General features: G+C 44.0%; 1 protein-coding gene across 1 annotated transcript in view; it reads left to right on the top strand.

Annotated features, from left to right (window-relative positions):
* The first annotated feature begins 1,217 nt into the window (after positions 1 to 1,217).
* pdia6 (protein disulfide isomerase family A, member 6) overlaps positions 1,218 to 16,008 on the top strand; it is a 34,455-nt gene continuing 19,664 nt past the window's right edge. Inside the window, exons 1-4 of the mRNA XM_038797468.1 lie at positions 1,218 to 1,472; positions 3,562 to 3,694; positions 14,377 to 14,434; positions 15,091 to 15,217. Of these exons, the coding sequence (XP_038653396.1) occupies positions 1,430 to 1,472; positions 3,562 to 3,694; positions 14,377 to 14,434; positions 15,091 to 15,217 (361 nt within the window). The 5' untranslated portion in view covers positions 1,218 to 1,429. The remainder of the gene's footprint in view (positions 1,473 to 3,561; positions 3,695 to 14,376; positions 14,435 to 15,090; positions 15,218 to 16,008) is intronic.

Below are 16,008 nucleotides of genomic sequence, written 5' to 3'. Positions count from 1 at the left end.
GCCATGCCACCATCAAAATCACCAACTCACCAACCCAACAAGACATTCGACCATAATAATTGATGGGTTTTGGACTCATACATATGAGTTGGACTTATTGTTTAATGATCACTGTTATCATAACTTGTACAGAGCATTGCTTATCTACAAGTTTTTTGTTCAATTTTCTTTAAGTGTACAGAAAATATCTAACATGCAAAAAGGGGGGATGTGGTGATATGCATCACTGTAGATAACCAAGGGGTTAATGTAAGTACACGTAGACTAGCTAGACACTAGAGGGAACACCAGAGACATGACACACAGAGGTGACACTACCACAGGGGGGCATTACACCAACCCATATATAAAGGACACAGCACACATGATCTTCCTCTTTCCAGTGGAAACACTCAGTGAGTACAGTCACAGGGTTGATTCAACATTACACCCACCACGCGGAGTGTAGCAGACTGGTTTGTCAGTCTAAGTAGCTATAGAAGGATTAACAGGAGTGGTGAACCCGAGTAGGAGAATTGTAAATAGTTCAATAAACGTGTTGAAGTTATCTCCACGTCTGAACCTTCCTTTGTCAGAGTGCAGATCAAGGAAGCCGCTTATGCTACGCCAACAGCATAACAAGACAGACACATCTTTCCATATTATCAATTACACTCTCCATCCACCTATCTGTTTCTATTTCTCCATTCTGCCTCTCTCTGTGTCTCTCCCACTCTGTTCATCCCTCCTATCTCTTATCTCTCCACTTTGCCTCTCCATCCATTTCTCTCCTGTTTCTATTTCTCCAGTCCGCCTCTCTCTGTATCTGTCTCTCCTACTCTGTTCATCCCTCCTATCTGTCTCTTATCTCTCCACTTTGCCTCTCCATCCATTTCTCTCCTATCTGTCTCTTATCTCTCCATTCTGCCTCTTCCATCTCTCTACCTGTTTCTATTTCTCCATCTCTCTCTACATGTCTCTCCCACTCTGTTCATCCCTTTTCTATCTGTGTCTTATCTCTTTTGCCTCTCCATCCATCTCTCTTCTATTTGTTTCTATTTCTCCATTCTGCCTCTCTCTCTCTCTATCTGTCTCTCCCAATCTGTCCATCCCTCTCTCTCTCCTGCACTGCTTCGCTCTGCAAACGGTGCTGCTGCTGCTGACACGTGTCCGTCTCCGGATTGGTCAGATCTGTTGACGCCGAGTTGAGGTCACAATGGGGCAACAGCCAATGAGCAGCGGCCACGGCAGGAGCGAGACGGAGAGCGCTGGACCCGAGCCTGACTGCCCGCCTGCCTGAGTGCCGGACCCCCTGGCTGACCGTCAGCGAGCGAGTGAGTGAGTGACCGGTGGACTGACCGTCGGCGCTTGGCTATTAAACCGGGACCCAGCTGCAGACCGGCGGCCTCGCTTCTCTCGCCAGTGGAACCCGAACGCCTGAGCGATTGGTATGAAGCCCAGGAGCGGGGAGATGGAGCTGCTTCGTCTGCTCGGTGAGTGTCTCCCACTCTCTCTGCCGCCTGAACCGCCACAGCCAGCGGCCCTTTAGACTAAAGCATCACATTCTATACATCAGAAAGAGCCACACTGATTCCTCTCTGCTCTACGGCTTTGCAACCACATTGCTTCTCCATCAATATTTAATCATGGGGAGGCAGCCTTGCCTGATTCTGCTGATCTGAGTTACCCACCAAAGTCTGATCTTTGACAGGTCATTACAATATGCCGAGTGAGATCACTTACCAAGCTGAATACAGCATATGTTAAATGGTGATGTATGAAGGATATATACTTCATTAAAACTTCCCTGAAATGTTACTGTGGTTACTCTTCCAACACCAGTGTTTCTGTTTCCATATTGGCGCGGTTTATAAAATATGGGTACTTGAACGAGATGAAAATCTGCAACAGACTGCTCTGTGGGCACTCTTCGTGTTCTTTGCCTGTGATTTATTGTCGCTACCAACTTGGTGTTAGTCGGCACAATGTGACTGGGAATCCAAATATACTGAAGAGAGTGCTCTGAGGTAAGTCATCAACACGTGCAGCGATCTGCTCCAGAATGGTAGTTTAAAATATATTCCGATACACCCGGCAGGGGAGAAACAATGGCCAGGAAGTAATATCAAGCCCGAGATCAGATGTAATTCCTGTTCTTGTCAGCTTGGATCTTGCAAGTCTCTCTTGTGGGGACCGTGAATTGGATTCAATTTGAAATTGAATTGTTTTTGGAGGAAGCAAGGAGATAGGTTAAGGGCTTTGTAACAAAGAAAGAAATACAATTTTAAAAATCAGATTGCGGCTTAGAACATAGAACAGTACAGCACAGAACAGGCCCTTCGGCCCTCGGTGTTGTGCCGAGCAATGATCACACCTACTCAAACCCACATATCCACCCTATACCCGTAACCCAACAATCCCCCCATTAACCTTACACTACGGGCAATTTAGCATGGCCAATCCACCTAACCCGCACATCTTTGGACTGTGGGAGGAAACCGGAGCACCCGGAGGAAACCCACGCACACACGGGGAGGACGTGCAGACTCCGCACAGACAGTGACCCAGCCGGGAACCGAACCTGGGACCCTGGAGCTGTGAAGCATTTATGCTAACCACCATGCTACCATGCTGCCGTCATTTAAATAAATTGCATTTAAATAAAATACTTTACATTCAAGGATAAAAGTGTTTGGTTGTTCTCTATGACATGAAACCCAAATGGTGTAAGATGACCTTTCTTGAATTCCTCCCTCTTGTACTCTGATCTTATCAGCATAAAGTCATGGTTCTGTTACTGCAAATTGATATCACTACAAAGCAGTTTCTTAGTATTAGGTAGACTGCATTTTGTGAATCTTTCAAAACAAATTAAAAATGTTACAGACATATGTGTACCTCTAAAAGAAAGCAAAGATTGTGCCAACTTGTTATGTGACGCAGTCACACTTTTGGGGATGTTTGCAAGATTTTGATATTGTTCGCTAATATCACCAGCAATACTTTAACATCCTGATAAAACAAGTAATCAAAATATATTTATAGTATGTTACTTATTTAATCTGGGTTACCTTCCATGGGGCAATCATTCTTTAATCACAATTGTGACCAAAGTTTTTGGTTTGCTCAGAATGGGTTCAGCTTTCTAAAAATAGTCACTTTTGCATATCCCCTTATGAATTGGGGCCTAACTGAACTGACACTGACGATGTTATTGAAATGGGGATGTTTTGTTCTGGATGAAAAAAATGGTCACTGCAGACTGATGACATATGGGGTTAGTTAAACTATTTGTATGATATTGTCATGCGCTTATAATGTCTAATCAATTTATGTGTTAAATAATTGTGTCTGAGTTTATGTTGTAAACATAATCGTAACTGAAACAACTTGATTGCAGAGTTTTGTTTAAGACATGTATGTTTCATGGGAATTAGTTAAACTGAATTATGCAAGGATGAGCCTTTGTGCATAAATTGTTTTAGAAGAGCTAGGTAAGTTTTGTATGTGTGATTTTGGTCCACTTACATTTGCAGTATCGCCATTCAGAATCTAATACTGAAGCCTTGTTATTCTTTGCAGGTATCTTTGGGTCTTTGGTCACTGTCAATGCTTTCTATTCAGCAAGTGATGTAGTGGAACTGACCCAAAATAACTTCAACACAGAAGTTATTGAAAGTGATGAACTGTGGTTGGTGGAGTTCTATGCTCCATGGTAAGTCAGGAGTACATTAGTTTAACAATTGGGGTATGCTACAGATTGTTTATTATAGACATGGCAGGAAAATTAATGGGCTAGGTCATGGTGAGATGTACATAATACGACCAAGGCCTATCACTTTACAGTTGGACAATATTCCACCTGCATGTTTAGATTTAAATTTGATCTATAATCTATTCGACATTGTCAAACGTCTAATCAATTTATGTGTTAAATAATTGTGTCTGAGTTTATGTTGTAAACATAATCGTAACTGAAACAACTTGATTGCAGAGTTTTGTTTAAGACATGTATGTTTCATGGGAATTAGTTAAACTGAATTATGTTCTGTGCTGTACTGTTCTATGTTCTATGTCTGTGAAAAACATGTATATAAGTGCATCTTGGCTTCAGTGCAGTTTTCCTGTAGTGTACAGCATTTTCTGTTTCACTAAACATGGAAGTGACCCAAAGCAACCAGTACAGAATCCACAATATACATGTTGGCTTTAGAAATGGTCGCAAGTTTTCAGCAAGAATTATATGAATACACAATGGCCAAACGATCAAAACTACTGATGTTCATGGTAGATTAGCCCGTATGTAAAGCTGTAATCATAAGTTATGTTTAGCCATGCATTAAAATATGGGCCGATCTTGGATTCAGCAGTGTTTTTTAAGCCAGTTATTGAATTAAACTTGTTACGTGCTGGGTATATCACACCCAAAAAGTTATTTTGGTGTTTCATGTGTGGGCTTTGTCAGAATTTGGCCCCGAATAAAAGAAAATTGCTTTTATTAAAATATGATTATTGCCAACCATTTTAAGTGAGCCGTTCAAATGGCACCCTCAATTTTTAAAAAAATGATTATACACGTGGGGTGCTGCAAATTGTTTTGTACAGACCCAAGCAGAAAGCATTTAATTAGCCGGGTCCAATGTACTCCCCAAAATAATTTGCATCAAATGCTAAGCAGCCATCATATTTAAATTTTTGATTAAAAAATATATGTAAGAACATGGAGGAAACCCACGTCATGTAAAAGCTGTTTCTGAAGGTTTCAGTAAGTGCGATCTTGAAGTCAATTTATATGGAATCCAACCAAGTGTGTCAAACAGTTCAGTTTTTTTAAAATTTAGTTCTTCTGAACAAGGTACAGATTTCTTTATTTCTTCTCTCCCATCTTGCAGTCATTAGCGCACTGGTTAAATGCAAGAATGAGTCTTGCAGGACAAGAAAGGAGCTGTGGTGGATTCAAGATTTAGTCTGCAGGCCTTGCAGGTTCAACCAAAGCATAGAACTTTATTTAGATGTTACCATACAAAATAGGAGCAGGAGTAGGTCAATTGGCCCTTCAAGCCTACTCCACCATTCGTTATGATGAAGACTCATTCTTGCATTTAACCAGTGAGCTACTGACTGCAAGATGGGAGAGAAGAAATAAAGAAATCTGTACCTTGTTCAGAAGAACTAAATTTAAAAAAACTGAACTGGTTGACACACTTGGTTGGGTTCCATATAAATTGACTTCAAGATCGCACTTGCTGAAACCTTCAGAAACAACTTTTACATGACGTGGGTTTCCTCCATGTTCTTACATATATTTCTTAATCAAAAATTTTAATATTATGACTGTTTAGCATTTGATGTAAATTATTTTGGGGATTACATTGGACCCGGCTAATTAAATGCTTCCTGCTTGGGTCTGTACAAAACAATTTGCAGCACCCCACGTGTATAATCATTTTTCTTTTAAATTTAGAGTGTTAGGGGCCTCACGGTAGCATGGTGGTTAGCATCAATGCTTCACAGCTCCAGGGTCCCAGGTTCGATTCCCGGCTGGGTCACTGTCTGTGCGGAGTCTGCACGTCCTCCCCGTGTGCGCGTGGGTTTCCTCCGGGTGCTCCGGTTTCCTCCCACAGTCCAAAGATGTGCGGGTTAGGTGGATTGGCCATGCTAAATTGCCCGTAGTGTAAGGTTAATGGGGGGATTGTTGGGTTACAGGTATACCGGTTACGTGGGTTAAGTAGGGTGATCATTGCTCGGCACAACATCGAGGGCCGAAGGGCCTGTTCTGTGCTGTACTGTTCTATGTTCTATGTTCTTAGAGTGCCATTTGACCGGCTCACTTAAAATGGTTGTCAATAATCATATTTTAATAAAAGCAATTTTCTTTCATTCAGGGGCCAAATTCTGACAAAGTCCACACGTGAAACACCAAAATAACTCATCCAACTCAATAGTCTGTTGTCCCCCCGCCCCTCCACTCCATATCCTTTGATCCCTTCAACCCCGAGACCTATACCTAACTCATTTAAAACATATTATATTTTGTGGTAGCAAATTCCACATGCTCACCACTCTATGGTGAAGAAATTCTCTTCATCTCAGTCCAAAATGGCCTTTCCTGTATCCTCAGACTGTGAGCCTTGGTTCTGGACTCCCATGCCATCGGGAATATCCTGCCTGCATCTGCCCTGTCAAATCCTAGTGGAATTTTCTAGGTTTCTGTGTGATTCTTCCCTCCTCCTCCTCCCTCTCTCCCTCTCTCTCTCTCCCTCTCTCTCTCTCTCTCTCTCTCTTCCCCCCCCCCCACCCATATAGCAAGAAGGGCAGTACGGTGGCACAGTGGTTAGCATTGCTGCCTACGGCGCTGAGGACCTGGGTCACTGTCCATGTGGAGTTTGCACGTTCTTACTGTGTCTGCGTGGGTTTCACCCCCACAACCCAAAAGATGTGCAGTATAGATGGATTGGCCATGCTAAATTGCCCCTTAATTGGAAAAAATAATTGGTTAATCTAAATTTATATTTTTTTAAAAAACATAGCGCAAGAACATCCTTCCTCGGATAAGGAGACCAAACTGCACACAATATTCCAGGTGTGGTCTCACCAAGGCCCTGTATAATTGCAGCAAGACATCTCTGCTTCTGTACTCAAATCCTCTTTCTCTGAAGGCCAACATACCATAATAATAATCATTATTAGTGTCACAAGTAGGCTTACATTAACACAGCAATGAAGTTATTGTGAAAATCCCCTAGTCGCCACACTACAGCACCTGATCGGGTACACTGAGGGAGAATTTAGAATGTCCAATTCACCTAACAAGCACGACTTTCGGAACTTGTGGGAGGAACTGGAACACCTGGAGGAAACCCACACAAACACGAGGAGAAAGTGCGGACTCCGCACAGACAATGACCCAAGCTGGGAATTGAACCAAGGTCCCTGGTGCTGTGAAGCCACTGTGCTACCATGCTGCCCTACTATTTGCCTTCTTTACCACGTGCATGCTTACCATTAGCGATTGATCTACAAGGACACCCAGGTCTCGTTACACATTTCCCCCTCTCAATTTATAGCCATTCAGATAATCCATCTTCCTGTTTTGGTTTCAATGTGGATAACCTCACATTATACTGCATTTATCCACATTATACTGCATTTGTCCAGGGGCGGTATAGGGCCACAGTGGTTAGCACTGCTGCCTCACGGCGCCGAGGACCCGGGGGGAGAGAATTGGGCACTTGCGATTAAAATAAATACTGCATTTTCCCACTCAACTTGTCCAGATCACACTTCAGCATCTCTGCATCCTCCTCATAAGCTCACCCTCCCACCCAGCTTTGTATCATCTTCAAATTTGGAGATATTACATTTAGTTCCCTCATCTAAAACATTAACATATATTGTGAATAGCTCAGGTTCCAGCACTGAGCACCGTGGTGCCTGCCATTCAGAAAAAGACCTGATATTTCTGCTCTTTGTTTCCTGTCAGCGAGCCAATTTTCTATCTATTTCAGAACATGACCCCATATCCCATGTGCTTTAACTTGGAGCACTACAGGCTCTGATTTTAGACTATTTGCCCACGCAAACAACCGACGATGCCACACAATCATTCTCTTATAGAGCCCCTGTTCAGCTACAAGCCTGCATGGGAAGGAACATTAAAAATACCATGAATATACAACATTTGCTCCCCCTTTAAATCCGTGGACCCTGACACGATAAACAGTATAACCATAACAATAAATTAGCAAAATGAACGATCAACAAAGGGGCAGCACGGTGGCACAGTGGTTAACACTGCTGCCTCACAGCACTTGGGTCCCAGGTTCAATCCTGGCTGTGGGTCACTGCTGGTGTGGAGTTTGCACATTCTCTCCGTGTTTGCGTGGGTCTCACCCCCACAACCCAAAGATGTGCAGGGTGGGTGGATGGGCCACGCTAAACTGGCCCTTAATTGGAAAAAAAAATGAATTGGTAGTCTAAATTTATATATTTTTTTAAATTAACAATCAACAACACAGTCAATACATCAGACGTTCCGGAGGTCCTCATTCTCTTGTGGTTGTCTGCGAACCTTGTGTGTTTGTTTTGAGTACTTGCTGCAACCTCTGGTGTTTTTGGCATAGAACATAGAGCATACAGTGCAGAAGGAGTCCATTCAGCCCATCGAGTCTGCACTGACCCACATTAAGCCCTCACTTCCACCCTATCCCCGTAACCCAATAACCCCTCCTAACCTTTTTGGGACATTAAGGGCAATTTATCATGGCCAATCCACCTAAACAAGTCTTTGGACTGTGGGAGGAAACTGCAGCACCCGGAGGAAACCCACGCAGACACTGGGAGAACGTGCAGATTCTGCCCAGACAGTGACCAACTGGGAATCAAACCTGGGACCCTGGCATTGTGAAACCACAGTGCTATCCACTTGTGCTACCGTGCTGCATCATTAATGGTTATCTTAACCGGAGTCAACATAGCTATGTGAGGTTGACTTGGCATTTGACTCGCTATTGAGGTGCGGTTTTCCTCGATTGGTGTCAGGGTCTGTAATGTCCCAGTCATCTCTTGGCACAGCTGGATTTGGGCTCTGTTGGTTCTGCCTCTGGCGGATTGGTTCTTGTTGCCAAAGGTTGATCAGCTCACCTTCTTTATATTACATCATCTCGGGTTTGGACGATGTAGGAAACCAGTCCTGTCTATGCTAAGATGGTGGCAGGAAGCCACCGCTCCAACCCCATAAGGTGATGCATCACATGCCAGTTGAAGAGGTAAGTTTGGATCAAATGTGTCCGGACTTCTGACTTGAGTAGCGCCTCTTTGGCTTGCACGAGTGCTCTCCCATTGATCCCATCCATCTCCACTGCTTATTTTGACACTGTAGATTGTGCAAGGATTTTAGAATTGTCATCAGATTCGGGACAAACCTTCCATAGTAAATTTAGTAAGTCTAAGAAAGATCAAAGTTGGTTGACATTTTGAGGTGCGGATGCCTTTGTAACGGCTTTGACTTTCAAAGGCAATTTGTGTAGTCGCTTGACGTCGATGACATGACCATGATATTCACCTGAAGATTGGAAAAATTCAGATTTGTCTTTTTGGACTCCTGATCCATAATCTTCAAAGATTAGAAGTGTGTTATCCAGGTTGCAGAAATGTTTCTCGATCATTCTTCCCAGTAACCAAGATAACACTGGACTCCCATAGTTCGTTGGAACAATGCTGACACTGAAGTGATGCCAAATGGTAATCTTTTGCGTTGCAATAAGTTGTGTGTCACAATCTGTGGTTGAACTGGATTGTTGAGCTTCTTTGGTTACTAATTCCATGGATACAGCAACTTCCAAAGCTTTCTTTAAGGTCCAATTGCTTTCGAGTTAACAGCTGTTTTTGAATAGCATCTTTAAACCACAGACTAATCTATCTCTGCTGGTATTGTTTAACACATCTTCGAATTCGCATTGTTCAGCCAATCTTTTCAAGGTAACTATAAACTGTGTAATCCACCTTGGTTGCATTTATGAAACTTAAACCTTTCTGTGATGACGAAAAGTTTTTCATGAACAGTGGCCCTGCAAAATTTCCACTGTTTGTTCATATGTTTTTGTGCCTGACTTTCCGACTGTATCAGACTCTTAGAGGTTAAATCTCCGTGTATCTGTCTCTCTCCCTCTCTTTCTCTCTTGTTAGCTTGAAAAAAATAGTTGCATCGGTCTGTATACGAGCTCCATTGCTCTGTATCCTCATCAAACGGTCCCACAGCACCAACCCCCCCCCCCCCCCCCCCCCCCCCCCCCCCCCCCCCCCCCCCCCCCCCCCCCCCCCCGTATTCTTCTCTATGGAAGGACTTGCCACAAATCTTTTTTTTACAAAATATTTTAATTCCGCATTTTTACACCAACAGTACCTGAACCGCCCCCCCCCAATCCCTTGGCGGCAACTAGGTCTCCAAAATGTGGTCTGTAAAATGAACAACCCCCCCCAATCTCTGGTGGAACCCCTCATCTGCCCCTCTCAGGGCAAATTTCACTTTTTCCAACGATAAAAACACCAACAGATCCCCTAGCCACGCCGAGGCATTAGGGGGAGAAGCTGACCTCCACCCCAACCAGACCCACCTGCGAGCAATCAATGAGACGAAGGCTAAAATGTCTGCTCCCGCTTTCGTCTGCAACTCCGTCAGATCTGACGCCCTGAATATGGCCTCATGGGGACCTGGCTCCAATTCCATATACAGAACTGTGGACATCGTTGGCTGGGCCCCTCACACACCGCTCACAACTATCCTTCACCCCCTCAACCTCGCCTTCATTAAGTACATCCTGTACCCCACTTTTAGTTGAATCAACCCCAGCCTTGCTGGGGTCAACGCATTGATCCTTAGCAGCATTTCACACCATAATCCTTCTTACAGCCCCATCCACAGATCTTTCTCCCACTTGGCCTTACTCCCTTCTACAGACTCCTTGTCCTCCTCCATAATCTTACCATAAATCGCTGAGATGACCCCACTCTACAGCCCCCCCACCGGCAGCACCTCCTCCAGCAACGAGGAGGACAACGTCGCCGAGAAACGTGGGGAAGCCTTTCTTGCAAAATTCTGCATCTGCATATACCTAAAGCCCTCCTCACGCTGCAGCCAACTCCTCCAAATTCCCCCTTCCAGAAACCGATACTTCATTTTTTTAACATCTTTCCCTTCCCTTCCCCTGAAACCTCCCATCCATCCTCACTGGCTCAAACCCATGATTCCCTCTTATCGGCATCACCCTCGACCCTGTACTCAACTTTGAAATATGTGCCACGAATCTTTTGCACTACCTTGCTTCCGTTCTCCCCAAAACAAGCCACAACCCGAGCTCAGCTTGTTTTCCTTTGTGTTTTACAACACCCCCAGCTCTAAATTTGTTGTTGCAGGGCACTTGCTACTCTCGGCAACTGCGTTCGGGTGCCTACAAATGCTGTTCACCTACCACATCACCAGTTTTTATGTGGTGGATTCAAGATCAAGTCTGCAAACCTTGGGAGGTTCAAGCAAATTGTAGAGCTTTATTTAGAAGATATTCACACGGTAGACTGCAATGTTAGACTGCGCAAATGGTCAATGACATGCAATCATCATCTCAAGGTGTCCCTGTTCAGCTGCTCGTGAGGATACACAAAAAACACTATGAATGCACACCAGGAGCTAAATTTTCGATTAGCATTCCTTGAATGTTTGTTGGGAAGAGTAACACATAAATGAGATCTTATAGATATGAAGTCTGCCTAAACTTCATGTGCATGGTGTATTATTCAGTGGACCTGAAACTGATGCCTCTAGAACTATGCCTCCAGTATATCTGCTCCTTTTGGAGTGAAAAGTAAGAATATTGGAGAGAGCACCAAATAAATGCAGCGTATTTTTTTTTGTGTTTTATATAAATTTAGAGTACCCAATTATATTTTTCTCCAATTAAGGGACAATTTAGCGTGGCCAATCCACCTAACTTGCACATCTTTTGGATTGTGGGGGTGAAACCCATGCAGACACACGGAGAATGTGCAAACTCTGCCCAGTGGTAGAATAGGAAGTTCGGTAGGGCCAGGCCTCACGTGTCACTGCTCCGACGAAGGCCATGATTAACTTGACCCTGGTGAAGAAGGATTTGGGGATGAAGATCGAGAGTGATCTGAATACGAAGAGGAATCAAGGCAGCATTCCCTTTAACCGCTTGTACCCGTCCCGGAGCGAGACCTATCTTTGCAGCTCCCTCTTCATTTCTCCACTAGGCTGGAGAGGTTCAATTTCTGGAGCCTCGTCCTTCCAGGTGTGGGCCACTTTGATCACCAGGTACCTGAAACTGCTTTCGGTCACTTTAAACGATAGACCTTCCAGCTCCGTTCCTCCCTCTCAGGAATTCAGTGGAAAGATTTTGCTCTTTCCCAGGTTGAGTTTATAACCTGAGAAGGTGCCAAACTCTCTAAGGAGCTCTGTTATCCTTCCCATGCTGGCTAGGGGGTTAGACACCTAGAGGAGCAGGTCATCCACATAAAGTGAGACTCTATGCTCTCTGCCCTGTCTCCGAATGCCCATCCACCACTCTGCCAATCTAAGGGCCATGGTCAGTTGTTCGATAGCCAGTGCGAACAGGAGTGGGGATAACGGGCACCCATGCCTCGTTCCACTGTGCAGCCAAAAGTATTTGGAGTATATGCTCGCCTTAGGAACCTCTGGTGTCCTCTCTCCGGATGGTGTTATTGCATTCAGCAGGCGTCTGATGTTCGCTGTTAGTTGTCTGCACTTGACGAGCCTGGTCTGATCTTCTGCAATCACATCTGGCAGGCAGCTCTCCAGGCGCCTCACCAGTGCTTTCGCTAGGACGTTTGCATCAGTTTAAGAGAGCAATGGGTCTGTATGCTCCATACTCTGTCAGGTCTTTGTCCTTTTTCAGGATCAATTAGATCGAGGCCTGGGCCAGCATGGCCGGCAGGGCCCCCTTTGACAATGAGTCGTTGAACATCTCCAGCAAGTGCGGAGCCAGCGCTGCTGGAAATCTTTTGTAAAGGTCTACCGGAACCCATCCGTTCCTGGCAATTTCCCTGACTGCATGAAATTTACGCTTTCCATGATTTTGCCCAGCTCTAGCGGTGCTTCCAGCCTTTGTTTCCTGTCTTCCCCCACCTCCGGTATATCCAGTCTGTCGACGGACTGTTCCATCACCGAGTCTTCGAGGAGGGTTCGGGGGTGTATAGCTCTCGGTAAAAGTTTGCAATGGCCTCGTTAACCTCATTTGGATCTGCTACTATCCTTCCATTTCTGTCCCTAACATGCAGTCGGCCTTCTGTTCACATTCGTAAAACGCACCCCCTTGCCTGGCGGAGCTGGTGAACTGCCTTCCTTCCATCAAATTCCATCGGCAGCTTTTTCCTCTCCACCAGCAGTTCCGCAGTTGGGACTGTGGCGTCCCACCGAGCCACCTCCAGTATGGAGTCGATCAGCTGCTGCTTGGCTTCCCTTTCCTTCCAGCCCCTAAGGGCCCTATAAACTATAATTTTGCTGCTGATCACTGCCTGTAGTGCTTCCCAGAACGTGTAGGGTGAGACCTCCCCGTTCTGATTGTAGGTCGCATAACTGACGATGACTTGGAATATCTTTGTACGTAATTCATTATCGGTGAGGAGAACTGCATCCAGCCTCCATAGTAGGCATGGGCCCGGCCTTTCTCCAATCTCCTGTCCACGTAATGTGATGCGTGGTCAGAGATTACAATGGCAAACTATTCCGCATTTGTTACCTCCTGGAAGCACCCTTTTCCCTATGACAAAAAAGTCTTTGTGAGTAGGCTTTGTGCACGTGGGAGAAGGAGGAGAATTACTTTTCTCTCGGGTGATTGAGCCTCCATGGGTCTACCTGCCCCCACCCCCGCTCCATAAAGGCATTCAATTTTCATGCCATACCTGACCAAACCCAGGTTCCTGTCCTGAATCATAGAATTTACAGTGCAGAAGGAGGCCATTCGGCCCATCGAGTCTGCACCAGCCTTTACAAAGAGTACCCCTGAAGCCCACGTATCTACCCTATCCCTGTAATCCAGTAACCCCCAGTTGACATTTTTTTTGGACACTAAGTGCAATTTATCATGGCCAATCCACCTAACCTGCACATCTTTGGACTGTGGGAGGAAACCGGAGCACCCGGAGGAAACCCACGCAGACACAGGGAGAATGTGCAGACTCCGCACAGACAGTGACCCAGCCGGGATTCGAAGCCTCTGCGGGGTCAACCCTCACCGGTTCTGTGCCTCTGCGTCCGGATCACCACTCCAAGGCTGAGGTATTCCTCCCCTCACCTTTACTGGTTTTTCGGCTGGGCGACTGATTCTTTCCCATCCTGCATAGCAGTGCAGTTGATGGGTTGGGGGTTAGTCTGGAGGATTAAGAGTACTTTTGGTGCTCATTTGTTGGGGTTAAAAGGCCATAGTCGAAGTTCTTAGAAGAGAGCCACCTTTTATGCGACTGCTCAGCTCATGGCCACCACCAGAAGTCTACTTTTATTACGATACTAGTATTTGCAGGGTGATGAGTGAAGGCAGAACAAATTAAGAGTATTACACAATAATTAGACATCTTGGCTGAAGTGCAATTTTCCTGTAGCTTATACATGTTCAGTGAAACAGAAACTGAAATAAAGCACCTAGTTTTTGGCAATATATATGGATGTATCATTGCCAAGTGTACACAGAAATTGACAGTCAATCAGTTGTATGTATAACCATAATCATTGGTTATCTTTAATCATGCATTATAAAACAATCAGATATTGAATCTAGTAGTCCGTTTATGAACCTATTCTTGAATTATGGACTTTCTACATGCTGAGTAACATTTTTAAAATGAAAAAAAAAATTCCTGTTTCAGGTGTGGGCATTGTCAGAATTTGGCCCCAGAGTGGAAGAAAGCTGCATTCGCCTTGAAGGTTGTATTTTTAATTAAATGTGATGAACTAACTTTCAGGTTACAGTACAAACAAAGTGTTTTAGTTATCCTGTTTAAAAACTTCAGTTTTTTGGAGTTAGTAACCCGCTTGGTTTTATTTGAATACCTCTTGATATGCAAATCTTTGCAAGTGCATTTATTGACCATTTGGCTAACTTTCGGTAACATTATAAAAGGGCTTGACAATTATTTTTAAACATTTTCAAAACTTAATTGCCAGTCCCTTCTATTACCTTGTAGTATCATGCACCATGCCTCGGCTAAAGGAAGGCAAGTGTATGCTGCACTAAATACTGATTAGGATTTGTATAAATACTCTGCAATTTATTTTCCTCTATTCTGCTTTCTTCAATCCCGTTGCTCAGTGGGCCAACACATGAACTCTGTTCTGAGAGCTGTGTTGTTTTATGCCATTCTGTAATAGTCAGTGAATCTTGGCTTTTGTTGATATTGATTACACTTTTTAATTCATGGTTTAAAGTTATTTGATTGTGTTTATTGCTGATTAATTAACTTTGTTGTGCTAAAGATGTATTTCTCAGTGCTTTCTCTGCTATCATTTGGGTCTTCATCAAATTCGTACGGGGCAAGGATGAAATTAGGATTCAGCTTTATAACTCTGTTGTAATATTGCAGGGAATAGTAAAAGTTGGGGCAGTGGATGCAGACAAACATCAGTCTCTTGGTGGACAGTATGGAGTTCAGGGATTCCCAACTATCAAGCTATTTGGATTAAATAAGAACAAACCGGATGATTATAATGGTAAGAAATGGCACAAAGCTACTTGGATTCCAGGGTTAAATTACAAGGAGACATTATGTTTATTCTCTGCAATTTAAAGGTTTTGGAGATATTTGATCAAAGTCTTGAAGATGTTAAGGAGAACAAGGAGGCTGAATAGAGAGAAATTATTTCTGCTGGTTGGGATTCTAAGGCTATATGGGGCATGGTCTAAAGATTAGAGTCAGATCTTTTTTAGGAGTGGAATGAGGAAACCGGAAAAGGCAGGTATATTGAGTTAATTCACAGATCTGTCATAATTTCACTGAACAGTTCACGGGGCTAAATGAAGAACTTGGACTGTGCTCAGTCAAATGATTGATTCAGATTTGCCTGGAGTTGATATTAGGAAACTCATTTTTTTAATGTTAATATATTTTTATCTCAATTGTACATTCAGAAGTAATCAATGGTACTGACCCAGGTAAAAAGTTTACTGCTGCTGATAAAATTCCACAAATATTAGGAAAGCTAAATGTACGTTCTATTGAACAATCAGTTTCATAGCTGTAACTGCATGACTAAATTGAAGGGGGAAAAAAATCAAGGGCTCAATTTTTGATGAGGAACATTGTATTATAGAATCACAGAATCCCGACAATGCAGAAGGAGGCTATTTAGCCCATCTAATCTGCACCGACTCTGAAATGCACCCTCCTTGGGCCCATGCTCCTAGCCTGTCCCCGTAACCTCACCTATTCTTTTGGGCACTAAGAGGCAATTTAGAATGGCCAATCTACCTAACCTACACATCTTTGGACTGTGAGAGAAAA

Source organism: Scyliorhinus canicula, chromosome 1 (assembly GCF_902713615.1).
Source record: "Scyliorhinus canicula chromosome 1, sScyCan1.1, whole genome shotgun sequence".
In the NCBI taxonomy this organism is placed as follows: domain Eukaryota; kingdom Metazoa; phylum Chordata; class Chondrichthyes; order Carcharhiniformes; family Scyliorhinidae; genus Scyliorhinus; species Scyliorhinus canicula.
This window is presented reverse-complemented; position numbering and strand designations above follow the sequence as displayed.